The following is a 26,868-nucleotide window of genomic DNA, read 5'->3' as shown; positions in this document are numbered from 1 at the left end:
ACCACCCACCTCTTGGAAACCTGCTCTTTTCATGAGGTGTTTTATCTAGGTGTGGGCTTTGTCTTAATTTAACATTGTATACATTTTTGAATAATTTGACATACAAGAATATCAGTTCACACTCCAATTCGAGACCATATTTGGGACCTAAAAATTTGGGGTGGCCTCAGGGATGGTCTCTAATTAGAGGGGTAGCTTTGTGTTAAAAGGTTGAAGACTTATTTGGGTCTTTAGAAACGTGGTCTTGAATTAGAGGGACCTTGGAACTAGAGATGTCTTAAATGGGAGGGTGCACTGTATATAAAAATAAGGATATAATATCACCCTGTGGAGGGTAGGGCTGTATATCCTCAAAAAAGCTTGCACCCTCCAGGCATCCCCAACCACTGGAAATTTGCTGAGCAAAAAAGGTTGCACAAGGAGTTAAAAATCATCTCATGACCGTTTTGGCCAGCTAAAGGCCCCCCCCCCCCACCTTTAACATTGAATCCAGTGCGAGTACAAGTTATAGATTATATAGTTATTATATAAAACAATCCTATGCTAAATTATCACTTTGGTTACTTACATTTTTAACATAATCAAACAGTAGATTAGATGGAATATCCTCATCCTCGGGGGCTAATCCAAGTCGATTCTCAATTGCTGACAGAGAAATCTTGTACAAAAAATCATTCTGAAAACAGATAGTAGTTAAGAAAACTGTTACAAAGAGATGAAATAGTAGATAGGCTTTAGCCATGATGTTAAAATTATGCTAGCATGATGTTAAAATATTGCATATATACAAATATTGTGAAAGCATTTTTATTAAATTTAATTTTTCTTTTACATCTAACAACTCACCAATTCCAGGATAGAATGATGATTTATAATCTAGTCTCTTTGCACATACACAATATGGTGAATGAATTTTTCTTAAATAAAATTTTTCTTTTACATCTAACAACTCACCAATTACAGGATAGAATGATAATTTATAAACTAGTCTCTTTGCACATACACAATTTATAAACTAGGCTTAGGATGTGGAATTGTTTTTTTTTTTTATTTGTTTATGAGAAAAGAAAACCCAGTTATTTAAACCATAGCTTTGTATTTAGTATTTATGATAAAATGTGATGCATGCCCAAACAGTACACCTTGATTGAAATTTAACAAACACTTTAAATTTAATACTGTATGGCAATCTGCATTCAATAATTTAATACAGATGAAGTTCTTTTTATCATTAAACTTTATGTAATGTAAAATAATATGAATAAGGTAATGTGATCCCAATGATCTATTCAGTGCCTACCAACAGGTTTTCCATAAGTACCTGTAAGATTAAACACCGTCATATCAATTGCATCTTTATCTATTTTGGGGAAACCCCTGGAAGTTCTAAGGAAGAGACCTTGATAATTTCAGTCCATTACAACCTACCAATTTACTTCTAGGTCTCCTCCTCAGTATAGTAAAGGTTATTGACATTGATTACATATAAAATAATTGACAATTAATTGATTTAAAGGTATGTAAATCTAATTAAGGTTATCAGCTTTTCAACTGAAAAAAAATCTGCCAATAACTGACTAAAGTCTTTACCCCTTATATATACTGTATAACACAAAATAATTGAATTATACTGTATTTTATTATAATTTGGGACTTTTTGATTGAATACAGTTCTCAACATGTTTGTATAGCCATGAGGTTTTCTCTCCCAAAAACAAAACTGAGTAATTAGCATTAAGAATGATGTGAGAGTATTGTATTTTATACTTTAGTACAGATAAGGCATAAAAGTTTTACTCATAAATTTGGCAATAGTAAGTCGATTCCAAAAAATTTATTATAAAGTCAATTTACATTTTTTAGTCACTCATGCTGGTTTTTGAATGTAAGCCTTATAGTGTTGTGGAAATTTAGTCAAATAGAAAGTTATTTTCTAATGGGATATACTTTGATTTTATACTCGCACACTCTATTGCGGCTATCATAATTACTTCATTATAAAAGGGAAAGTTTAGATTCTTGAAGTAAATTGCTTGGAATTTATGATTGCTATCTATTCACTTGTGGTTACTAGTCAGAATTAAGTGTTGTTCCTGATACTTGGGATTTCTACACATGCTATTCCTGACGATAATAAGGAATAATTCCTGATGATGACATAATTAATGTTGAAATACTGAATCCAAACATGATAACATGCACAGGTTTCAATCCAATTAAAAACCACTTTGGGGACCCGGGTTTAATCCATGGCCTTTAATAGTAGCTTTGGTCTCTAAATAGAATAATAAAGATTAAAAGACATTTTAATTTGAGACCACAGAAAAGTGGTCTTTAATTAGAGGGTGGTTTAATTGGAGGTGTCTTTCTAATAAGGAAAGTGTTTTTTCCAAACGTGAGGCACACTTGGCAATTTCAATACACTCTCTATTCTTGTTCACAATAATATGGATACTTTATATTCAGTAAGTGCTGCTATCCCACATGTGAAAATATTTGGGGTATTATTACACAATCTATCCGTTCCTACCGATGGGTACGTGATCTTAATCACATGGAAAAGTAATAGTTCCTCCTGCAATACCTCGGATTGTACACCTGCACTAAAAATATCTTCTGGTTTATGTTTTGAGGTACTTTCCCTAAACAAATATTTTAATTCACAGGATTACACTGCAGAAAATGGAAAAGGGAAGTCAGGATCTAAACTGTAAGCATGGAGCTAATTATTCTTGAATAGCTTTTTAAGCAAAGCTAACAGAAAATATAAACAAATTGAGTTCATTCCCACCTCCTTTTTGGTCCACCTTAGCAATCTATTACTACTAGAATCAACCTCATCGAAATTTTCAGGTTCAGATGGTGGCACATGTACATCTTCATAGTGATCATCATCCTTAAAAGTAAAACAAAACAAAATCAATCAACAGAGATTTAAAATACTAATCAGTGATGAATCAAGGAATTCGAAATAGAGGGGCTTGGGGAGGGGGGACTTTCGCACTTCAGCCCCACCATGGTTGAGGCTGAGGCAAGAATATTTATGACTATGGCACCTCTAGATGACCAGTAATGGCACTTTCAGACTTAAATTTGAATATAATTTTCTTTTTTTTTTTTCTCCATTTTTTTTTATAGAATTTTGAAAAATTTAGTTTAGGTGGGGACTACTAAAACAGAATTCAAAATGTCAATGAACGGCAAGATTTTTGTCATTACACAGCTAAATATATAAAAATATTGATAAATAAATATAAAAACCTTGTGTCGATTGCGCACACTGACACACATACTTCTCAGTAGGGTCCTCAGTAAGTATAATTTTGGATTCAGATTCAGGTAGTTAGTGTGTATGACACTACTCAAAATTACAGTATTTGATTGTTCATGACTTGTACATATTATTTCCTGATATACAGTACTGTTGCACTGCAGGATATGAGCAGGCACAAAACAACATTGTTTTAACAATGGAGCAATTAGTTTAAACTAATTCCTCCATGTTTTAACAGATTATTAGTGTTAAACCATAGAAATATTGTGGTTTATAATTGTGGATTATACTTGTAAACATTTTAATATCTAAATAAAATGATGCAATTTTTAAAATAATATTGTCAACTATAACTTCCTATCATAAAAACTAAATAGCAAGTAGCTAATATCCCATTTTGAAGTTGAACTTTATCCAAATTTGAGGCAAGCTGTGGCAAAATGCTTAACTGTCACACAGGGCAGTATTGAGTAAATGAGCTATAACATAATGTGGGAGCTCAAAAAATGACCTAAAAATAAACATTTTTGTTTTCACTATAGATCAAATGACCTAAAAATAAACATTTTTGTTTTCACTATAGATCAATGTTTAATGTCTAATTAATCATGTCCAAAGTCTTAGTTCTAGAAATGGTCAACACATCATTTTATGCTTTTTTGGTAGTTAATTCTATTACAATGTGTGCACAAATAAGTTTGGGAGGCAATTACTAAAAATAATGTTTATCTTGACTCTAGGAGTGCTGTACTTTCACTTCCCAATATTAACAAGACTTGAAATGTCCAAATTCAATGAATGACCCCTCATTTTAAAGATCACATACTCAGGTATCTGTACATACCATTAACTTGAATTTCAATTTTTGCTACAACTTAGCCATTTTGCCACAACATGCCTCATTTAGGAAACATGGTATCATTGTGAAGCTAAAATATTGAAGTCTGATGGATAAAAAAAAAACAAAAAAAAAAAGAATAGGCCTATAATACAGTTAGATTTCTACCAGTATAAATTGTTATCACACTTTTGAGTACTTGTCTGATGATATTAACACACATGGCTGCACAGCGGTACTTTAACAGATTAATGTTGCTTTGAAGAACAAAACCCAGTTAAAATCCTACAGCTTGGTCTTCCCATTGATTTGTGTTGAGCTAATATCAACAAGATTAGCATATGATTAATATATGAGATTAGCATATAATTAGCATATGATTTTAAAAGGTCTTACAATCAATCTCTGTGTTTTGCTTCATCAGGGTGGTGGGAAAATATACAAAAAGTGGCAATGCTTATGCCAGGTTGTAGTGCATTAATATTAGATAGCAAGAGTTATTTTCAAGATTAGGGTAAAGCCAAGTCGACCAGTCAGTGTGTTGGGATTCGATTACTTCGGCGTAAGCAAACTCACGGCCAATATAACAATTGTTAGACTATCATTTCTGCATCAATAATTTATTAAATTAACTTGAAGAAAATTAACATACAAGACCGCTATTTGTCTTGATGTAATTAACGTTCTAAAAAAATACCGCAACATGAGCGTTCAGTGATTGAAAAACCTTATTTTTACACCTGCTGTGAGGAACAGGCATGGCCACCATGTAACAAAATAGCCAGAGTCCACATTGTGAATAACCAATTTATTGCCCGTTTTTTATGAGGAAAAAGTAAACTTATTACGATGAAGTTTAAGAGCTTTTTAATTATGTACTGTACCTGGTTTTGTGAATCTAGACGATTTCTGTTTTCTTGCTTACACTGTATTTCTGAGTATTTTTCAAAGAAATTCCCATCAGCTGCATTGATTCTGTGAAATAAATGTTTCCTTCTTTTAATAATTTTGTTTATAATTATTAGTTTTTGAAACAACAATGACGATGGCAAATCAGGTAAAGCTGATCATTAGATCTTGTCATCCACAAAAAAGACTTAATCAAATACCCAAATTTAAAATCTTACCTACAGGTAGATATACAGATAGGCCTAATATTGTTGAGGACGTGAGATGTTATTATATAATATTGATTGGATTAGAGCAATAAATAAAATCTGAATTTGAACAAATTCCTGATGACATAATTATTAATGTTGAAACATTGAATTCCAACATGATGGCGTGTACTTTGATACTTGGAGTATGTATTATACTTTCTGAATTAGGGCAGGAACAATGAGAACACTCTAAACTAAATGGTACAATAAAAAAATACATAAACTTTCCCTCAATAGAGCAACTATGATACAGATATCATATCGGAGTCGGATTATAGAATCCAAATTATAATATCAGGCCTTGACCTGCTTAATGTTATAATTATAGGCCCTAGCCAGCCCTGCCTAAATAGGGCGTAGGCCTGGGCCTAGCTCTCCTATGATTTTATTAATTTGAAATTAATTAAAATTTTAAAAAAGTGTTAAATCATGTCATTCATATAAAAAGGCATTGAGGTATTTAATCATATTATGATGTACACTTTGCATACTAGGTCCTATAATCATATGCCTTGTGAAAATAAGTGTTGGAATTGATAGGACAAAGTCCAGTTAGGCATCTGGCCAATGACCTACGCTAGCCTATCAAATCCGGAATCAACTTGAAACCGGATGGGAGGAGAGAGAGAGGCTTGCACCGCTCTATCATTCGCAGATAGCCCAGGCACAAAAATAAACAAAACAATTATCTCACCTGTCATTGCTATAATTTGATGATACAATATCGATATCGTTCTCTGGGTATGGGGCTACAATTGACAAAATCATTGTCCGGGCCCTCTTCTTAGCAGCCTGTCGAAACATGTTTTTGCGATAGTTTATTTGAGCCCTAATGTGATTCCGTGTTTTGTAAATCTTTCCCCGAACGTTCCGCACCGACCGTCTGGCTGCTCTTCGTATCGCGTAGGCAGTATTGACGTCTATTGTTATCGTTGTAGAATTCATCTTCTTCCAACCAATCAGATACCACTTCCTTTAAAAGTTTTATACTGTAAACAAATGTTGCACGTGCTTTTTTAGTGGTTTTTAGTGGGTTGGTAGTTTCCAAGTTTTTTTTCCTATACAGAAGAAAATTTTGGGGACTTTTAAGTTGTATACACATACACGCTGAATCGGTGATCGAAACTATACAATGCTATTTATCATTACAGAATCAAAATTACAAATTAAAAATTCAAATAGATTAAGCATCTCGACCTACCTCGAAGGTGTCTTTGTCGTTCTTACACAAGTGAGTTGCTCTTCAATATGTGGCTTAAATTCTCCGTATCATCCTATTTCTGTCTCTCAGAATGTAAATGCTGTAATATGTTATTAGTCATGCATTTCCTGGCTGCGTGTCAAGTTCAGGAGAATATATTTTGAATAAATCTACGAAGCAAAGCATAGAAAAAGAAAACGCTTTACCCGTCTAACAACACAAAAAACCGCGACAAAATATTTTCCACTTTTTTGGACGTGTAATAATATAATTTGCCCAATATAGATATGAAAAAGAGGCTTAGCTAAAGTAATTTTGAAGGGAAACGATTAATTATTCCAATTAAGCACACCGAAAAAAATGTTTTAAATTTGCTGATAAGTGATCCACGTACAACATTATTTTTCACGTAGCCGCGAACTGTAATATAGGCTTACTAAAAGTAGGTCACGCACTTTCAAGTTGCGATTTTCCCAGATTTTTGCTCAGCAAAATCAGTTGTAGACAAATATATGCACTTATACTCCCCGCCCCCACAACCTTTACCCGTATATTTGAGAGAAACTAAACAATTCTTCATGTGAAAGAAGATCGGACATGTAATAAATGCGATTTTATGATTTGAATTTTCTGGTTAGTAACAATATGCAAATAATAAGTCTGGGATTACATCATTTGAATTGTCAATCACAGGTCTGCTATTTCCTACTCCGTTAAAAAAAAAAAAAAACAAAAAAAAAAACGAAAAAATAAATAGTGTATGGCGATTTCACTCATTTCTCTAAACTCTTTCCAACAAAATGTATTCATTATTTGTGTGTATTGTTATTTTTTCAACTGAAATATATTTTATTGATTTATTCATAATTGAAAATGCAAACGAAACAAGAACACAAAAACAACATTTATTGTCACCACCAAACCTGCTAAAGACACTCCTTCAACTATAGGCATCCAATCTTCCATAAATAAATATTAAATTAAAAGTACAGTACAATTATAGGTATAGATCGCCCGTTCGGTTTGCCGAGTGTGAAAAAAAAATATGTTGTTGTAGAGGGCGCTAAATCAAAACAATAGTACCCCAGTTCGATACTCTGCCGCGCCAATTCAAGCCCAAACCGCGGGAAATGTTTGGAGAACTCGTTATAGTCCAACAAGGCCTAGAGGAATACTAGGCTAGCATATGAATGGTTTGTTGTGTATATAAGGTCTACAATTAGTACTGTAACTATGGCCCAGAGATCTATTATGTAAGTACTGCATGTGAAACAGAACTTGATTGATTTTGTCTGGTCTTATTCTTAGTTTAGTCTAGGCCTAGGCTATGCCGACGGAAGTTAGGCAGGCTAATTTCGGCGTCCGCCGTCTCTATTCTACGCTGGTGTCTTAACCATTGGACTACTAATGATATAGGCCTAGAGCCTTCGGCTAAGCCCCCTATAGGCTATAGCCTATCGATTTAGGTTCTACCTGAGGGAAGGGCTGGTTGTACGTGCCTAAAATAAAGCCCTGGGGCCTGGTAGAATCGTCCTGTTGGTTAGCTACCTATTCCTAGGCTAGGTAAGGGCCTTGCCTAGCTAGGCCGCCTATAAATATAGGCCTAGCTAGCTAGCCTAGACCTAGTTAGCTAGGCCTAGGGCCTAGCTAAAATAAATAGAAACATCCTCCCCTCTTCATCATGCAGGCCTACCTAGCTACCAAGGCTAGTGGCCTAGCCTATAGCCTCTCAACATTGACGTCCAAAATTTAATGGGATGGGTATAACAAATTCTGTTGTATCCTATTACGGTTTATACTCATCTCTGACAGAGACTCTGTGCAGGCCTTTGTACTTATTATTAGTTAAAGACAATATATATTTATTGGAATTTCCTTTCAGGTCATTTTTCGGTTCAAGTGGGATGAAGAAGACTTCTACTGGCACTGAAAAAAAGAGGTATGTACATACAGTAGTAGTTTCACATTAAATTTAAGAATTAAAATGTTATTAAAACTGTTATTTCTGCATATGAAAAAAAAGAAGAAAATTATACATTAGAATCATTTGATGAAACATTACCTTTATTTCAGAGAAAGGTCACCACTGAAAGTGAAGAACAAATCCCCAGATAAATCGCCCATCACAGAGCAACCAAAGAAAAAGATGCGCCGGATCCTGGACAGTGATGAAGAGGAAGAGGAAGAGAATGTTGGCAAACAAGTTAGAGAAGAAAAGGAATTGAGCAAGCAGGAAGATAAGGAAGGCAAACAGGAGGATGAGGAAGCAGGAAAACACAAGGATAAATGTGAAAAAATATGTGCAGAAAAGAAGGCAGAAGGAAGCAAGAAAGAAAAAATGGAAACAAATACTGATGTAAGAAAGTTTTCTAAGAAAAAAAAGTTTTTTTAAAACTGCCTATGGAAATTCCTTAGCAGTCTAGGCCTAGACTCCATTCTATGAAAGACTTTTTATACCTTGTTTTGGGAACTTATTTTTTAAAGATTGTCGAGTAGAGCAGCAAAAATGAAAATTAAATTTTGTTTTCTCATTTAGTGAAATGATTTTGCCAAAACCATCTAGGCAGAGAACAAAAAAAAATTATTTATTGATTAATCAGTGTAGTAATGATATTGATAAATGCTTTACACTTATAATTACGAAAGAAATGTATATTTATTTACATGTAAGATTTCAGGGGAGTGGAGGGTGTTATAAAAAAAAAATAAAATATAAAATTTTCGTTTTTGCTTGTAAATTGTTAAGTTTTTTTTAAACTAAAAAATGTTGTCAATGCTAACAATTTTTTATGTGACCTTATTTTTTGTTTTTCAGGGCGAACATTCTTCGAAAATAGGACAACAATCACCGTCAGAAAACAAAAAATTTGCATCTCCCTCATCAGTGAATGGAACACCTGGAACTTCATCACCAGAATATACACCAACTATTTCACCTGGGAGTATTCCACTTAGAAAAACAGGTAAGTTTGACAATGTAAATGATAAAAATTATTGCAATCAAATAAAATTGTAATTTCTATTAATCAAAATCTAACATATGGCTTCACTATTAGTGTTACATATGTAATAGTATTTTCGTAGTCACTTGAATAATGATGCAGCACTTGGAGACATTAAGCTCTGTCTATACTATCAGTATCAAGTTTATCTGAGAAATATCTGATTTTCCCATATATGGACATGATCATGTGATATTTCCCATATATGAACAAAGGTATTTGTTATATACAATAAAGCTTTAGCTGTATACCAGATATGTCATCAATTACTGCCATTGTATTTTATTGTTTTCACTAAGCAACTTTTTTTTTCTAGCACGGAAACACATGCGAAAGCGAACTTTAAACCCTCCAGAAACACATAACAGCACCCCTGACGATGTTGAAAAGCCATCAAATGAAGTAAAAGAAGAAATAAAAGAAGAAATAAAAGAAGAAAGAAAGGAATCGGTGATTAGAAATAGATACTTAATATTAAACTATTTATTATTGTATTAGTTAAACTTAAAAATTGTGTTAATAAATGGTATTTATTCAGAATTTTCAACATGTGATGTGATAAAAAAAGTAGAAAATAACCAATAAAAGGTGATAATGTCAAGAATAACTCCAAAAATATGACTTATTTTCTTTGAGATCCTTGGAATAATACTTCTGTAAATGAGTATTAAAAAACAATTTGACTTTTAATTTTTGTTGCACTGTTTGCTGATTTTAAATCTTGATTTCATTTTGTTCTTTTCATGATTTTTATCTAAATTTAGGATAATAGTGTTCCAGAAACTTCTATGCCAAAGTCACCAACAATTAAAAAGGAGATTGTAGACAAGTGTAGTAAAAGTGATGAAAATGATAGTGAAGAAGATCAAGTGGAGAAGAAAAAAGCCAAGGTGCAAAAGAAGTCAAAGAAAGACACCCCATCGTCAAAAGGAAGAATGGTAAAACTACCAGAGAACATAAAAGCAGAGATTAGAGATGTGAAGACTCCAAAAGGAAAAAAGAAATTGTCTAGTAATGAAAGTCAAAAGTCCATAGCTGAACAGGAAGATGAAGAAGAAACTGCAAATGACAGTCAAGAAGAGAAGTCAACAAAAGCAAAGAAAAGAAAGAGAAAGCAAATTATAGAAAGTGATGATGATGAGGAGGAAGAAGAAAAACTAGATGTTGACAAGGAAATGAAAACTTCTCCAAAGGTGAAGAAAGAAGTTGAGAAAAGTCCTGTACATCCATTCTTTTGTAAGTGGACTGCTTTATATTTACATGTAATAGTGGTTAAAGTTAGATTAAGTAGAAACATATTTATCTTATTATGAACATCATCATCAAAAATAAGAATTTCAACTTGCAGTAGCATCCACATCAAGAATAAGAATTTCAACTTGCAGTATTTTATATTTTTTATATTTCAATTCCCCTTTTTCTTTTAACTTGCTGTCTGTTCAGGCAATCAGTGAAAATTTTTTATTATTATTATTTTATTTATTATTATAAATAATAATAAATAATTTTTCTAAAATAACTAATTCTCTTCCTTTGGTCTATTGTGCAACTTTTATTTTTATAAATTCTTTATTTCATATGCTTATAATGTGTCTATTATTGCATTTTCATTCATTTCCCTCTAATTTTAATGTTTCTGTGGTGTGATGAAGTTGTTGTTTTTCTTGTTTTATTGTTAATGTGATGCAGTTCAGCTCTTTGCTGCCAGATTAAATACCTTGAATAAATTGAAATTAAAATAAATTGAAACTGAAATCACACTGTTTTGTTTTTTTAATACTATATTTATATTTCAAAGCCACAAAGACACCAAAAAGAGAGTTGGCAGACAAACAGAAAGATAACAAAGATGACACGCCTGTAAAAACAAAGAAAGAGATAAGTACACCAGCCAAACCTGTCGGAGCAGGAGACTCAAGGTAACCTAGGAAATGGTGTTATCACAAATGCAATAGGTGTTATCACAATACAATACAAAGTTATCAAAACTTGAGAAATTTATGTTATGTGAACTGTAATATATAATATTACACTTGCTATTATTCTGTTGACTAACTTGTCACTGTAATAATGCAACAATAAGCCGATTCATGGTTCTCGTATCCGAGGTCAATCTCGATTGACCTTGATACAAGCATGCTCAGTTCCAACCATGAATTGGCGTATTATTATGTTTGTTTAATAAATTATTTATTATTTATAAGTGGCTTCTGTTTTTGTAGATACTCTAAAGCCCTTTATTTTCGCGATAAAACATTGATTGCTAAAATGAAGGGTGCACGAAAAAGTGAAATTCTGATTGATAATTTTGCCATGGTTTTGTCAGTTATAGCTGGTATAGAACAGATATTCCCTCAATTGTAAAATCGCAAAAAATAAAAGAAAGTGCAATATTTGAAATTGTAAAATCGCAAAAATAAACGGCTGTACAGTATATGAGGATGGATGGACTGTAAAGTGTGTTACATTTTTAAATAATGAAACTTTAGGATAATAGTGATCCAGAAACTTTGAGAATAACTTTTACTTTGATTTCATCACAGTGATAAGAAAGTTACTGATGTTAATTACAACCCCGGGAAGAGCAACTATAACCCAATTCTAGATGCTTGCTGGAAGCAAAATGAAAAGTAAGAAATGACCACCTTTGCAAATTAGATTAGCATTGAAACATGTGAAGCAGCAGGAAAGCAATAGTGAATGAAACTCCACTTCATTCAAAGAGTTTATATGCTTTTAGATATTCATGATATATGATATATGAGATATTCAAGTTCTCGTAATCTCAAAAGCTCCGATGAAGGCAGTATAATAGAGGCAGTAGAGCTAAAAAGATCTATTAATCAACCAACTATTTAATCAATCAGCCAAGTGTTTCTTGAGCTCCTCATGAGGGCAGTATAATAGAGGCAGTAGAGCTAAAAAGATCTATTAATCAATCAACTATTTAATCAATCAGCCAAGTGTTTCTTGAGCTCCTCATGAGGGCAGTATAATAGAGGCAGTACAGCTAAAAAAGATTTATTAATCAACTATTAATCAATCAGCCTCATGAGGGCAGTATAATAGAGGCAGTAGAGCTAAATGGAGCTCCTTATCGGAGCTAAAAATATACTCTTCTAAAAAAATTTACTGTATTGTTTTTAGAGTACCATACCTAGCCTTAGCCCGAACATTTGAACAGATTGAAGCCACGACAAAGCGTTTGAAAACCATTGAGATTCTATGCAACTTCCTACGATCGGTCATTGCCCTCACTCCGGAAGATCTTGTTAAGTGCATCTACCTCTGCTTGAATAAGCTTGCACCAGCTTATGAAGGCCTAGAACTTGGCATGGGAGAAACTATACTTATGAGAGCTATAGGCCAAGCTACAGGTACGAAAACATTTCTTTGATCGCCTTCCTTTCTTTAAATATTAATAAACAATTCACAAATGTAGCTGTGTGTCACATGTCACTAGCATGTCTGTTGCTTTCATGTCGCATATCATTTGAATGACATGTGATAATTGCATACCACATGTTACTTACTTGTCACCAATTACTTGTATGATACATGTTTACCTCCCTGTCAAATGTTACTTGCATGACACATGTTGTTTCATGCATTATTTAAATGTCCCATATTACATTTATGTCATTGTCATTATTACTTTAATGCCATTTGTTTGATATCATGTATTACTTGAATCACATATTACTTGGAATGTCACAAATATTAATTTTTTATCTTATGTCTCACATTACTATAATGTCACTTAATACTTGCATGTCATATATTTCTTGCAGTGTCACATTAATAATGTGTCACTTATTACTTGCATGTTACACTATTAATAATGCCAAATAGTGCATGTCATGCTATGCATGTAGTAATTTGAATGTTTTGTGATTAACAAAGACTATCAATTTAATATAGTGTTAACTTCATTTTCTCATTTCCTATTGGACATTATATCATTTTTCTATACCTCTTTGTTTCTGTTGTTTTTACGCTTTTTGCATGTAAGCTATTTTTTCTAAAAAATGATGATTGAATGCCAGATTAAACAGCTACGCTATTTTTTAACAATGGACACAGGAATAACAGCCCTTGTGTGTCTTTCACTTAAATTTGAGTTTTTAATGTGATATGTTTCTAAAACGTACCTTAAGGGGAAATTAGACAATGGAGAAATTAGAGAACAATTAAAAAAACAATGTTAAGGGGAAAATAATACAAAAGATATTCCCCTTAAGTTTGATTTAGAGAAATTATTATTATTATTATTAATTTAGTAGATTCTAAAACAGGTTTTAACTTATATCTCGTGTCACTTTGTCTTTCTAGGCCGCAGTGTTGATAAAATGAAGGCAGAAGTAGCTGAGAAAGGGGACCTTGGGATTGTTGCTGAGGTATGTTCAGCTTGAGGGCAGCAGACTAATATTGCTCAACAAGAATCTTTGCAGTTTTTTTTAACCAGCCACCCTTTCGAAATATACAAGTTAAACAATAAATGTCTGTTACTCTATATATCATTACTATTTAAAATACATTGTATTAACTTTTGTGCGTGATATTTTTTAGACAGTTTTTACTATGGAAAGCGTTATAAAAATACATGACCACTGACCACTCATTTGCTGGTTATTAAATTTTTTTTTTTCTTTCTTAGACCAGCCGCTCAACACAGAAAATGATGTTTGCACCGCCGAAGCTGACAATTCAGGGAGTTTTCGCAAAATTACGAGAAATTGCAGCAATGACTGGCAATGCTGTAAGGCGACAATGATAATTGTTTTCTTAAAAAATGTTTTAATAATTAAGAACTACAGTGCTCTCACCAATTTACCCTGTTAGTTGAATCAGTTGTAATTTTATTATTAAGTAATATAGGTCTTCCTCCAATTAAAAACCACATTGCGGACTGAGCAGGTTTCCATGGTCTGTAGTAGCTTTGTTGCTGATTAGAATAATAAAGATAATTTGGGACCACAGAAAAGTGGTCTTTAATTGGAGTGGTCTTGAATATGAGACGTGTGTTAAATAAAATGTTAATTTTAAAGGAAATAATTTTTAATTCTATTCAAAGAAGTGCCCAGTTCACATTAAGTCATGTGATTATTGTTTTTATAGTCTCAAAATAGAAAAACTGAGAAAGTAAAGGGAATGTTTGTAGCCTGTCGCCACTCTGAAGCAAGATATCTCATAAGGTTAGTTTCTTTATCTACTAATTTATTTAATGAACTTTTGTATACCAACAGGTGGGGGGTTTCTATGAATTCGCAGGTGTTTTCTCGGGTGTCATACAGGTGGAGATCGATAAAATCATTCTATTTTTATTTTTTAGGTCATTGACTGGTAAACTGAGGATTGGTCTGGCTGAACAGTCTGTCTTGGTTGCTCTTGGCAACGCTGTTGTCCTAACTCCACCTGGCCAAGGTAATATTATAGATCAATACACTGTAATATGGAAACTAATGGAGTAATGTTGCATGGTGTATTTAATTATCTGTAATGTTTGTGTTGTGTTAAATAAGGAATTTGTCATAATCAAATATGGTTATTATGTCTTTAAGCAAATTGTTGGTTTCTGTAAGGGATACCACATGGAACTGTGTTTTGTTTCCTTACTAGTTAAGGGATTGGCACATAAATATGATACTCTTTTCTTGTCTTTTGTTTCCTAATAATATACAAAATAGATTTAGATGATAACACATAACTCTCTTCTTTAGATATTGATGTAAAACAACAAACTACAATCTCCGACACCATGCGAAAGAAGATGGAAGAGGGAGCCTTAATCATCAAGACTACTTATTGGTGAGATTATTTTCCATTTTTTGTAAATTATTGAATTATATGCCTGAATTTTATTTTTGAGGGCCCAATGAACAGCTTTACTGGACAAACTACCCTTTGGAAATGAGATCTAATTTTTAAAAAATCTTCTGGTGTATTTAAGTTAAACGAATCACTACAATATAGTTGAATTTGAGTATGCTGTGAACAAATTAAGTATTGTATTGTCGTAAAGATGGTTCCTGTAATTTTATCATAATATACATTATATTACTTAAATGGGAATTACCTAATACCTTGAGGATTAAATCCTTTCTGAAATGCTAAACATGTCACCAAAATGTCATGGCGCCCTCACAGCCCAATTGATAACCAGCCAAATAAGATAATCTCTCACATTTTGTTTCTAATGGCCATTTTTTTTGTATTCTTTCACCCCATCATCTTATCTATGACAGTGAACTCCCAAACTATGACAAGATCATTCCCACATTATTGGAACATGGCCTAGAGGAGCTACCTAAGCATTGTAAATTGACACCTGGAACCCCATTGAAGCCCATGTTAGCCCATCCGACCAAGGGAATATCGGAGGTGTTGAACCGATTTGAGAATATGACGTTTACATGCGAGTACAAGTATGATGGTGAACGAGCACAGGTAGGACATTGTTTTAGTTGACAATAACTTGTGACAAGATACAGTAATTCGATCATTGAAAAAACTATTTTCTAATTGGCAAGTCTACCAATTTGTACTGCAATTAGCATATAGCATAGACTGATCCATTCAATGCCACAACATTCAAGCTGTGTGGAGAGAGACCAAGGTAGGTGAAATTCTTCATCCAAGGACACAAGCGAAATTCAAAGCAAGTTTTTGAACCCTGACCTTACTCTCAAGATTGAAAGCCCAAATGGCAATTGCTTCAACAGCCATTAGAAAATAATACATTTGCTTGCATCCCTTTCCTCAGATCCATCTCCTGGAAAACGGAGAGGTTCACATATACAGTCGGAACCAGGAGAACAACACCTCCAAGTATCCTGACATCATTGAGAGGATCCCAGGCATCTTGACCGAAGGTGTCACGTCTTGTGTGATAGACTCGGAAGCTGTGGCATGGGACAAAGAGAAGAAGGACATCCTTCCCTTCCAGGTCCTTAGCACCAGGAAGAGGAAGGATGCAGATATGTCACAGATCAAAGTTCAAGTGTGTGTTTATGCATTTGACCTTCTGTACTTGAATGGACAGGTAAGATTTTGGTTTTTGGCTATTGTTAACGGGGACCCCAAGTTTGAAGTTGTCATTCCTGGTAGATCTACAGTGACAGGAATTCAATATAGGAGTGGTGTGGGTAGGGAGCTGGACTTTCACAGATATGGGTCAGACGTAGCACCTCAGAGGTAAGAAAATTTATGATTATGGCACCCCTTTGATGGCCAGAAATGACGCTCAGCTACATAGATTTTAGAATATAATTTTCTTTTTGTGCCATTTTATTTTATAATTTGGAGACATTTAGGGTCCCGGGCTGGCTGTCTCACTCTCTTTGAATTCCCCACTGATCTGCCATGGTATAACTTTTGTTAACACATTTAATCTTTTTACTGCACATAGTGATACCGATCGGCATTAACTTCTATGACACAATTGATAATAAAATATTGAAAAAATGCAATTATTATGAATTTGCGGGAGATGGGGTATTTTCGGGAGATTCTTTCTTGCTGCGGGAGTGAGGAATGTCGTCCCGATTTCCTGGAGACTCCAGCGAGTTCTGGGAGACTTGGGATTTCTGTGTTAATATATTTAATTTTACTATTATTTCAAATATATTCTTGTTTTTATAATTTTCAATTCTCAAGGTATTGACGATAAAATTGGCCCTATATTATAGTTTTAAAATTTACACATTAAAATTGGTTGATGTTCCACTTGATTTAACATATGGGAAATGTGATCTCTTTTAGTCACTTGTCAAGGAACCATTTCGCAGACGACGAGAGCTCCTACACTCTTCCTGTAAGGAAGTGGAAGGGCAGTTTGTTTTTGCCAAGTCCATGGTGTCGACTGAGACAGAGGACATTCAAGAATTTCTTGATGAGTCCATTAAAGGTAGAACTATGTTACTATAGATGATTAGTGATATTAAGGCAAGACTTTTTTTATACTTTAGCGAACCCACTGCCTGCTAATAATGATGATTTGGAATCAAAATAAAATTTTATTTTTGGCCAATTAGCTCACCCATTGCTATGAAAAAATAGAAATTAAAAAAAATTTCGAAGTTTTTCTTTATTTTTATTACGCCTGCCACTTGAAATTTCAAAAATAAGATATGTATATTTCTTCCTAATTATGTAAATTTAAAGCATTTAACTCTCCCATTACTGTTTACATTCACCAATAAAATTTTATTTTTATTTTCTCCTCCATCTGGAAGATTTAAGCAAAACTATTTGCTAAATAAGGAAACAAAATTTTATTTTTACTTTTTTCCACCCTCCTGACAGACAATCTTTAAAAAAAAGTAATTTTTCAAAACAAGGTATAAAAAAGTCTTGCCTACTACTATCACTAAATGTTAAACTGAGTAACTTGCATAAGAAATGAGGCAGTAATGTATACATTAGTTCATTAGTTTAGTAATACTTTTACTCATAACTTTGGCAATTCCAGTAAATGACATATTGAGAATATGAATATATTTAAAAGTAATATGAATAATATTAAAAAGCTAATTTTCTTCTTTTGATCACTGATACGAATTTTGGCACACCAAGCCCCAATTGATTACTTACTAATTGACCATCTTCTAGCATTGTATCCTGCCCACTTCAATTTTGTCTTTTTTTTTTTGGTTCTAATATAGTTGTAAAAAATGTTAGTAATAACTTGACAGATACCAAAAATTGTTTTTTTTTTAAATTTCTAGGAACAGAACATGTATAAATTCAGCGTCCTTGTTAAGATTATGGTTAACCAAATGCTGTTTTTTCCTTTCAGGCAACTGCGAAGGCCTAATGGTCAAAACATTAGACGAGGAAGCTACATATGAAATTGCAAAACGGTCTCATAATTGGTTGAAGGTAAAAGCAATTACTTTATTTGAAAAGCCATATTAAAACGAAAAATGTTGTACCTAGTGTAATCGAAGATTCAAATTACTTAGTAAATACAGACTTATTAAATGCGATTATCTTTGGCAACGGGGAGCCAAGGAGAGGGAGCCGACTGTTCAAAATTTATTGTCATTTATTGAATAGGGAGATGGGTGCTTTGTAAACTTATTCCCAAATGGAAATTCCTTACTTGTGCCCCTTTATTTTTGTAATTCTAATCCCACCCCGGAATTTATTAGGGAAAATTTCAATTATGGCAGTCTAATAGAAAGTACATTTCCACAAGGAATTTCCCACTGATTTGTCAACTGAAGGTTTGTAGCAACATATTTTAGAGATTCAATGTCATTAGAACTATTTACTGTTTTTGGAAAATACATGGCACTATTTGTTGTTCAGTATGTATTTTTATTTTATTAAGACATTTTACTACAATGTTCTACACCAATAGAGAAGGATAATATATCTGTCTAATTTAGTTTTCAAGGCCAAGGCCATGGTCCTTCCCAATATAAAGCGTGGTTTCAATACAGTCTGCACGCTATCGCTGACAGCTTTCGGTGATGCTGATTGGTCGGTCAAATCAGGGAGCCTTCCGATTGCATCGGGCACTGCCTATACAGTGCAACGATTGCACTGAAAACGCTGTAGCGACAGTGTAGCGATTTTAATCAAACCAGGCTTAACAGTCATTTAATCAAAATGTAATATTTCAAAAATTGCTTACACCTTATCTATAAAGTGTGACCATCTATATTGCTGGCTACAAAGAGACAATCAATGTTTTTTTACCAAAGTAGGAATTAAAAACTGTATAAGTCAATCTAAAAACAATAATAATAATGTGAATAGTATAATAATGATTTAAATTCACCAAAGTAGTAATTAAAAATGTGTATGAGTCAATCTAAAAAACAATGCTAGAAATAATAATTAATAATGATAGTAGTATAATAATAGTAGCATTTTATGAGTCAATCTAAAAAACAATGCTAGAGATAATAATTAATAATGATAGTAGTATACTAATAGTAGCACTTTATGAGTCAATCTAAAAAAACAATGCTATAGATAATAATTAATAATGAAAGTAGTATAATAATAGTAGCACCAAGTCAGCCTTAAAAGAATATCTTTTATATTATTTTCCCTAACGCCGGTTTAGTTCCAATTAAGGTAGGTTTTAGTAACATAACAATAATAATAATAAATGATAATAATTATAATAGTAATAATAATAATAATGATTATAATAGTATAAGTTTTTTTTTTCAATCTCAAGCTCAAAAAAGATTATTTAGATGGTGTTGGCGATACTTTAGATCTGGTGGTGATTGGTGGTTACCGAGGCAAAGGAAAACGCACCGGAACATATGGAGGATTCCTTCTGGCTTGTTACGACGACGAGAATGAAGAATTTCAGTCTATATGCAAGGTATGGGATACTTTCGGGATAAACAAACTAATTTCCATTGTCCCTTTATATGAATACACATAAAAAAAAAAAACCATTCGTCCCTGGCCACCACATGACTCTTGAAAGATATCTTAGATTCATTAAAACAAACTTTGTTTATCTGTTTTCACATTAAAAAACGCAAAAGGAATGAGGACACACATATGGTGTGGTCAACTTATACCCTGGAATGGGTGGTTCAGTTTTTTGTAAGGGTGTTCATTTAAATGAACAATGGCAATTACTTAGTCTATCCAGGTAAGTATTTCACTCATAAGTCCCTTTCAGACAGAGCTGCAGTACCGCAATATGGCAGTAAACATGCCGGCATGGGTTTCTGTCTGAAAGGATGGATATGCCAATGTGCCGGCTTTCTTAAGGCCATCTTGCACCCTAGTAATATTGCCGCAATATTGTGGTAGCGGTTACTGACTTGCCGTGTCTGAAAGGGTCTACTCAATATTTGCGGCAGTCATGTCAGTTTGTGCATTTATGCATAAACAAACAAGTTTAAAGTTGAAAACAATTGCAGGGTGGTATTTAAAAGATCTTTTAGACAGAAAAGCATAAGATTACCGCAATACTGCGGTAACAAAGGCGCTGTGTGAAAGGGTATAGACCAGTTTTAATACCAGCAAGCTTACTGCAATATTGCGGCAAGGTCTATCTGAAAGGGGCTTTAGACTACCCACATCATTGCTGTTTTGTGTGTGTTTGAAAAGTGGATTGGTACTATAGTAAAAAATAGCTGTATATGCAACGATCTTATTGAGTGCATAATGAAACCCCATCAGCAGGCCGTAACTGCATGACCATGCTGATGATTCAATCTAGGTGTAAACTTCTCATCAGTCTGCCAGACACCTATTAAAATGCTTCCCATAAAAAATATGCGTTATCATTAGATTAAATTATTATTGTAGGCATGGTTTTTTTTTTCATCCAGGATTGGCACTTATTCAAGAAAATGGCGAAGTATGTTGGTGGCATATGCCAACCCCAAAATGTATGCCAAGTACTTAGTTATAGACCAGGAATTATAGTAATTAATAAGATGAGAAAGATCAAAATAAAGATAGGTGCTGTTTGTCATGTTCACGTCTATTTTTAAACTATCTCCTGATATGTTGTATACTTGTTATAAATGCATACTAGGGAGGGAAAAATAGCCTAAAACCTAGGGTGTTTTTTCAACAAATATTTTTAGCTCCGATAAAGTTCTCTAGAAACAATCAGCTGATGATTAATAGATCTCTTTTAGTTCTACTGCCTCATGAGGCTGATTGATTAATAGGTGATTAATATATCTTTTTTAGCTCTACCGACTATTATACTGCCCTCATGAGGAGCTCTAGAAACACTTGACTGACTGATTAATAGTTGATTGATTAATAGATCTTTCTTAGCTCTACTGCTTCTATTATGCTGTCCTCATTAGAGCTTTCAAAATTACGAGAACTTTTTTTTCTTTAACTGTAACCCAGATTTTTGCCCTATAGGTACCATTGTCAATATATTAAAGCATGGTGAGACGGTTGGCACTGAAACAATTCTACGTAGGAGAAAAAATATCCATTATCAGTTAATGATTGTTGGCATTTTTGCAGGGCTTTCTGTGTCTTGGAACACCACAAACATATGAGGCATGTTGTGGCGAAATGGTTAAGTTGTCGCACAGTCCAGTATTGAGTAAATGAGCTATGAAATATGGGAGCTCAACAAAGTGCCTAAAAATCCAAATTTGTTTTTCACTATAGATCAACTGTTCTGGAAGTGGTTGACAAATTGTTTATTTAACGTTATTTTTCATAGCTCATTCTATTAAACAATGTATGCACAAATAACTTTGAAAGGCAATTACTCAAAATAATGTTTATCTTCACTCTAAGAGTACTGTACTTTCACTTTCCAATAACATAGGCTTGAAATGTCCAATTTGAATGAATGACCTCTCATTTTAAAGATCACATACTCAGGTATTTGAAAATACCAATAACTTGAATTTCAATTTTTGTTACAACTTAGCCATTTTGCCACAACATGCCTCATATGCTCAGTTGCCTGGCTCGGCACTTATATTTACTGTATGAGAGTACTGTATAAATACTTGATACTTGCTGGAAACACTAATTGCAATCAATTAATTTTAACCATTTTCACAGTTGCTAATTGTATAAATAGACATCTGATGAAGTTATATGTTAAGGATTATGAGAATTTGTAGTGTTTGTGCCTGGGGTGACTTAATTGAAAACCAAGGTCAGGTCAAAAGGATGGATGTTGTGTTAGGAAGTCAGAAATTAAATTTTATGTCTTTAAAACTTCAGATTGCTATCAAATGCTAACCTAGATTTTGATAAAATTAAAATTTCTAATATGGATCAAATCTTATGGTAGCTAACAGCAGATTACCCTGAGGTATGCAGGTTTACAGCCGCAGATTCAAGGAGGGTCCAGCCAGCCCATCACCCCTTAGCCAACCCTCCCCCTAAATTTTTAAAAATTATTATTTTTTTAATCATGAATTTTCTTACCTATAGACACCCTCCCCATCTGTAAAAAACCTTCCCTTGGCTCATTATAGATAAGTAACATAAATTATCTGTTTCTAATTAGTTTTTTTTTTTCTCTCTAAAGATTGGCACAGGTTTTAAAGATGAAGACCTTGACAAGCACACAAAGTTCTTAACCGATCACCTAATCGACAAACCAAAGGCGTACTACCGCTATGATACAAGCCACGAGCCAGATCACTGGTTTGACGCTGTCCAAGTCTGGGAGGTGAAGGCGGCAGATTTATCCATATCCCCTACGCATCGTGCCGCAATGGGCATCGTAAGTTTTTTTTTTAATCTGATCATATGTTAGAAATACATTATTTAATCAATGGCTGTAGACTAGCATTATGTATATAGAATTCAATAAACACGACTGAAAACACTGTGAATATATATACAACTTGCTCACTTTTGGATGAGGGGTTTATACAGCCATTGACCCAATACTGTAATTCCATATTTGTATTTTTGGTATGCATTTGGTTTGAGAAATAAAGTTCATATATATATACTACTAATAATAGAGTATGTTAGTCTTATAAGGTAAAGGTAGAATAATCCATAACTTGCAGCATCATTGTGCTGAATTGTTTTATATCATGCTGAGGCCTCTAAGCCCTATATATTATGAAATATACATCACTACTTCACCGATATTCTTCTAATTGCAACATCCGTATTTACATATTCTCATTGTTTGCTGTGACCTTGTCATTGTTTTTACATCAACCCCCTTTGTTTTCTCTTGTATATAAAATTAGTACCATGTTGGTTTGGTACAACACTAATCATTTTCCCATTTTTTAAACTTCCCTTACATCAACCCCCTTTATATATCCCTCTATATCTCATTATTACCAAGTTGATATTGGCACAATGAATGTTGATCCTTCCTGACAACATTAATTTTTACAACTGAATTAATAATAACAGTAGTTTTTTTGTGACTTGCTAAATGCATACATCTGTCAAACACGTATATTACTTTCAATTTAAACCTCATCTGCTTCAACTTCCTTTTTTGAATCTATTAAATTAAGGTAATTATAATAAAATTATAAACAATACAATGATTCTGAAATATATAAATTGTTCATTAAATTAGTTTGGGGTCACCTTACATTTTCACAAGTGTACAAACAGTATTGAGGGATGGGATTAGGTTTTCACACTTTTTCTTTCTTTCTTTCTTTTATTGTTTATCCTGGGGGAATGCTCAGGGGTAAAATCCCTGGTCCTCACACTTACACTTACACTTTAGATTTTTATGGCAATATTTACTTGTACCATATTTGAAGAAAAGTAGTTTTCATGCTTTACATTTTACAATATGAGAATTGTAGAAGTAGTAGTAGTGTTTGTACACTTGTGAAGAGGTGAACAATTTTGAATGAACCCCCTTATTTTTTGAAATTTTAATTATTTTACATCTGATTTTGTTAAAAACAGTACGGTAGTAAAATGTCCGAAAATGCTGTAAAAAGCTCCAAAACTGGGAATATTCTTGATTTACATACTAAAATAATAAAATATGGAATGTCTGATGTTGAATTAAAGTCATCCTTAATGTATTACCGACAGGAAGAATGGTTCAAACTTTTAAATGAAGCAATATGGATCTCTAAATATTAATTTCCAAAATAAATTTGATTTCTTGTACAAGAGACATTGATTTATTATTTACCTATTTGGACTACATGGCAACATATTATTAGACACACGTTATATTTGGGGCGACATTTCTGTCTGACAGATTGAACCAAAGAAAAATTGGGAGCATGATTTTTAACTAAAAAAAATCATGCTCTGGATTTCCAAATTATGATTTCTATAGATTTGTTGTACATGGAATGGTAATCCTATCTCACTAGTTAGCAATTCATAAAGAGTGTTAATGAACCTTTCCAGAGAGTTGGTTGAAATTACAAAATGACCAGTCACAACAGGGCTAAGAATATGTGCATGTTCTACAAACATGCATGTTATAACACAAACGCATAGGTGTGTGCGTAAGCCTTCACACTGTAGATTTGTGGGACCTTAGCAACAATATCCAAGGGGCGGGGCTTAGCAACAATATCCGCGGGGCGGGACTTAGCAACAATATCCAAGGGGCGGGGCTTAGCAACAATATCCAAGGGGCGGGGTTTAGCGAAAAGGTGTGTTGCATGTGTAACAAAACTAATTTTGCTTTTATTTTTTGGTTCTGAAATTAAGGTTGATCCAAGTAAAGGAATATCTTTGCGCTTTCCACGTTTCTTGAGGATACGAGAGGATAAGAGAGCAGACGAAGCAACAAATGCTTCACAGGTATGTTTACATTCATTTCCTAAATTTCACTTCAATGCTATGATGATCATTTTGGATTTCATGTTTGCGAAGTTTAGTAAGCAAAATGACAACTGAAATGCTTTGATTTGACCCATGAGAACTCGCAGAAGCTGCAGCGTTCTCCGGGTGATGACGATTGACAGAAAGATTGGCTTGATGGAGGAAAACCAGGGGCGTATACAACCCCATGATTCAGCGCACACGTACACTGTACTTGTAATTAACTGCGCTTGTGTGTCTCAACTTAAAATTGAATATGATTTCGTATCTTGTTTTCCTTTTGCCGTTTCCTTTCCAAGTCATGACTTTATTTTTTTGAACACACTTTACCCTGAATTAAGTTAATTCGATTTTTTTCCCCAAAAAGTATTGAATTACCAAAAAGATGATTCAGTTCAACAGCTGATATAAGCTGCTCCAAATATAGTAAAAAACCTATAAATTATAAGGGGGGGGGGCAGGGAGAGGAATGTAGACTTTAGAGTAGTACAGTAATACTTGATTTATATATATTTATATTTACATAACAGGTTGCTGAGTTGTATAATAATCAAGACCAGGTGAAGAACCAAAAGGCCAGTACTACTAAGGCAAATCCTGATGACTTCTATTGATAACATTGATTATACCTCTCCTTTTGTTTATATATTTGTTGGAAAAATACACCTGTTTCAATGAATGTTAATTCTGATTACCGTATTTATTTGAATAAATTCCCCCTATAAAAGCCTCATTTGGAATAAACACCTCCCTCAAATATACGCCCAGAGACGTTTATTCTTAAAATAAACGCCCCTCAAATGCATGTAAACAAATCTTGTAGAAGCATTGTCATTTTCAATATATTCTAATAATGTTCTACTCCAGTAGATTTACATTTCTTCTAAACTGGTTGGGATCAATAAGTCTTTATGATCATGCAATAACACATTTTGATGTTCATTGTCTGGAGTTCAACATTTACAGTAAAATTAAGGGGCATTTATTTGAGTACATTTTATGCCAAAAATATATTCCTCCCTCAAAGAAATACCCTCTCAAAAACTCTTCTCAACAATTTACCCCTGGGGCGTCTATTGAAATATTTGCATCGGTGTCAACATCGTCATCTGTGTATAATTTAAATTATCAACCAGTAAATCATCAATAAAAATATATTTAAAAAATACCAGAAGCTAAATTTTCAGTTGGAGTCGTGTTACACATTGCATGTGTAATTTTGGAGAATAGCATAAATGTACGGGTTTTTGTTTTTCGTTGAAGACTTGAATTTTATAAAACTACTGAAATTTAACAAATCGTTATATTAGGTTGTCAATATTAAATTAGCATAGTACACACTTATGTTTTTTATCAGTGTAGTGAAGATGCACTTTGCGCACGCGCGAGTATATAGGCCTAATGACAGGTTTAGATCTAATTTAACAAGTCCCATCCGTTAGCGATTGCCTTTGTACCAGCCACCGCATGTTAATCAGAAAAAGTGGAAATAGATTACACTTGCTCATAGCTAGCATGGAGAATCCTAATGTAATTTCTACATGTTCGTACCATGTTGACGCGTCCACAGGGCCCGGTCGACTCTAGTATCCGCTAAACGTATGTGACTACATTGTCAATAACAGTATCAACTATCTACACTTATAATTCGGCCTTCCTTTCTGAATTCATTGATCATTCGCAGTGGAGACGGCAGTGGGAGTGGTTAGGAGATAATGTGAGTCAATAGGGCTTCACACCCCTTCAGTTCCTAAACGTGATGAATCTGGACTTAATCATTTTCCTTTGGTGGGACTTGTAGTTATGAATATCTTAAAAAAAAAAGGGGGGGGGGTCGAAATGGACTTATTTATCATCTTCCAGGTAGGGAAAATAAGTGAGCCACACTCATTTTTGTTTTGGCTGAGGCATGACGTCACTATAAATTGGCGGATGGAGACTACCTGCAATCAATCGTTTCATACCGCCCTCAATAGTCTTTGAAATGTCGCTTTGTTTTTGGTCAATTTCGATGACGGGTTTGCATTATAATTATAAAAAGATCAGTCTTTCGATCTGTATATTAAAATGAAAGTAGTTGATAAAAATGTGTTTCCAAAAGAACGTGGTGCCTTGCTAGCGTCCAACACATGTTT

General features: G+C 33.6%; 2 protein-coding genes across 5 annotated transcripts in view; one reads left to right on the top strand and one right to left on the bottom strand.

Moving 5' to 3' along the window:
* LOC117118071 (BAI1-associated protein 3-like) overlaps positions 1 to 6,617 on the bottom strand; it is a 37,366-nt gene extending 30,749 nt beyond the window's left edge. For 2 of the 4 annotated variants that reach the window (XM_033262559.1, XM_033262560.1), the window contains exons 1-5: positions 6,474 to 6,617; positions 5,967 to 6,330; positions 4,997 to 5,087; positions 2,792 to 2,896; positions 569 to 676 (exon numbers count right to left, since the gene is read on the bottom strand). In XM_033262559.1, coding sequence (XP_033118450.1) covers positions 569 to 676; positions 2,792 to 2,896; positions 4,997 to 5,087; positions 5,967 to 6,217 — 555 coding nt within the window. In that variant the 5' untranslated portion in view covers positions 6,218 to 6,330; positions 6,474 to 6,617. The remainder of the gene's footprint in view (positions 1 to 568; positions 677 to 2,791; positions 2,897 to 4,996; positions 5,088 to 5,966; positions 6,331 to 6,473) is intronic. The other 2 variants (XM_033262561.1, XM_033262562.1) reach the window with 1 other exon arrangement.
* A 943-nt stretch (positions 6,618 to 7,560) lies between these two features.
* Positions 7,561 to 26,091, top strand: LOC117118072 (DNA ligase 1-like). Its single transcript, XM_033262564.1, has 22 exons — positions 7,561 to 7,726; positions 8,356 to 8,412; positions 8,547 to 8,829; positions 9,289 to 9,436; positions 9,792 to 9,925; positions 10,240 to 10,711; positions 11,274 to 11,394; positions 12,019 to 12,105; positions 12,623 to 12,852; positions 13,808 to 13,872; positions 14,133 to 14,234; positions 14,594 to 14,670; positions 14,808 to 14,899; positions 15,196 to 15,283; positions 15,721 to 15,922; positions 16,239 to 16,517; positions 17,237 to 17,381; positions 18,273 to 18,355; positions 19,671 to 19,823; positions 22,482 to 22,679; positions 24,620 to 24,712; positions 25,264 to 26,091. The coding sequence occupies exons 1-22, from the start codon at positions 7,707 to 7,709 to the stop codon at positions 25,345 to 25,347; spliced, it is 3,213 nt and encodes a 1,070-aa protein (XP_033118455.1). The 5' UTR covers positions 7,561 to 7,706; the 3' UTR covers positions 25,348 to 26,091.
* Positions 26,092 to 26,868: the final 777 nt, after the last annotated feature.

This window comes from Anneissia japonica, unplaced genomic scaffold (genome assembly GCF_011630105.1).
Source record: "Anneissia japonica isolate Jap-2015-1 unplaced genomic scaffold, ASM1163010v1 scaffold287634_len692169_cov176, whole genome shotgun sequence".
NCBI lineage: Eukaryota > Metazoa > Echinodermata > Crinoidea > Comatulida > Comatulidae > Anneissia > Anneissia japonica.
This window is presented reverse-complemented; position numbering and strand designations above follow the sequence as displayed.

Excerpts from the sequence above, each read along its gene's own strand:
- LOC117118072 (XM_033262564.1), top strand. The coding sequence starts at position 7,707 with ATGGCCCAGAGATCTATTAT. Across the intron at positions 13,873-14,132 it reads ACCTTGGGATTGTTGCTGAG|ACCAGCCGCTCAACACAGAA; the intron begins GTATGTTCAGCT and ends TTTCTTTCTTAG. Across the intron at positions 14,235-14,593 it reads CAGCAATGACTGGCAATGCT|TCTCAAAATAGAAAAACTGA; the intron begins GTAAGGCGACAA and ends TTGTTTTTATAG.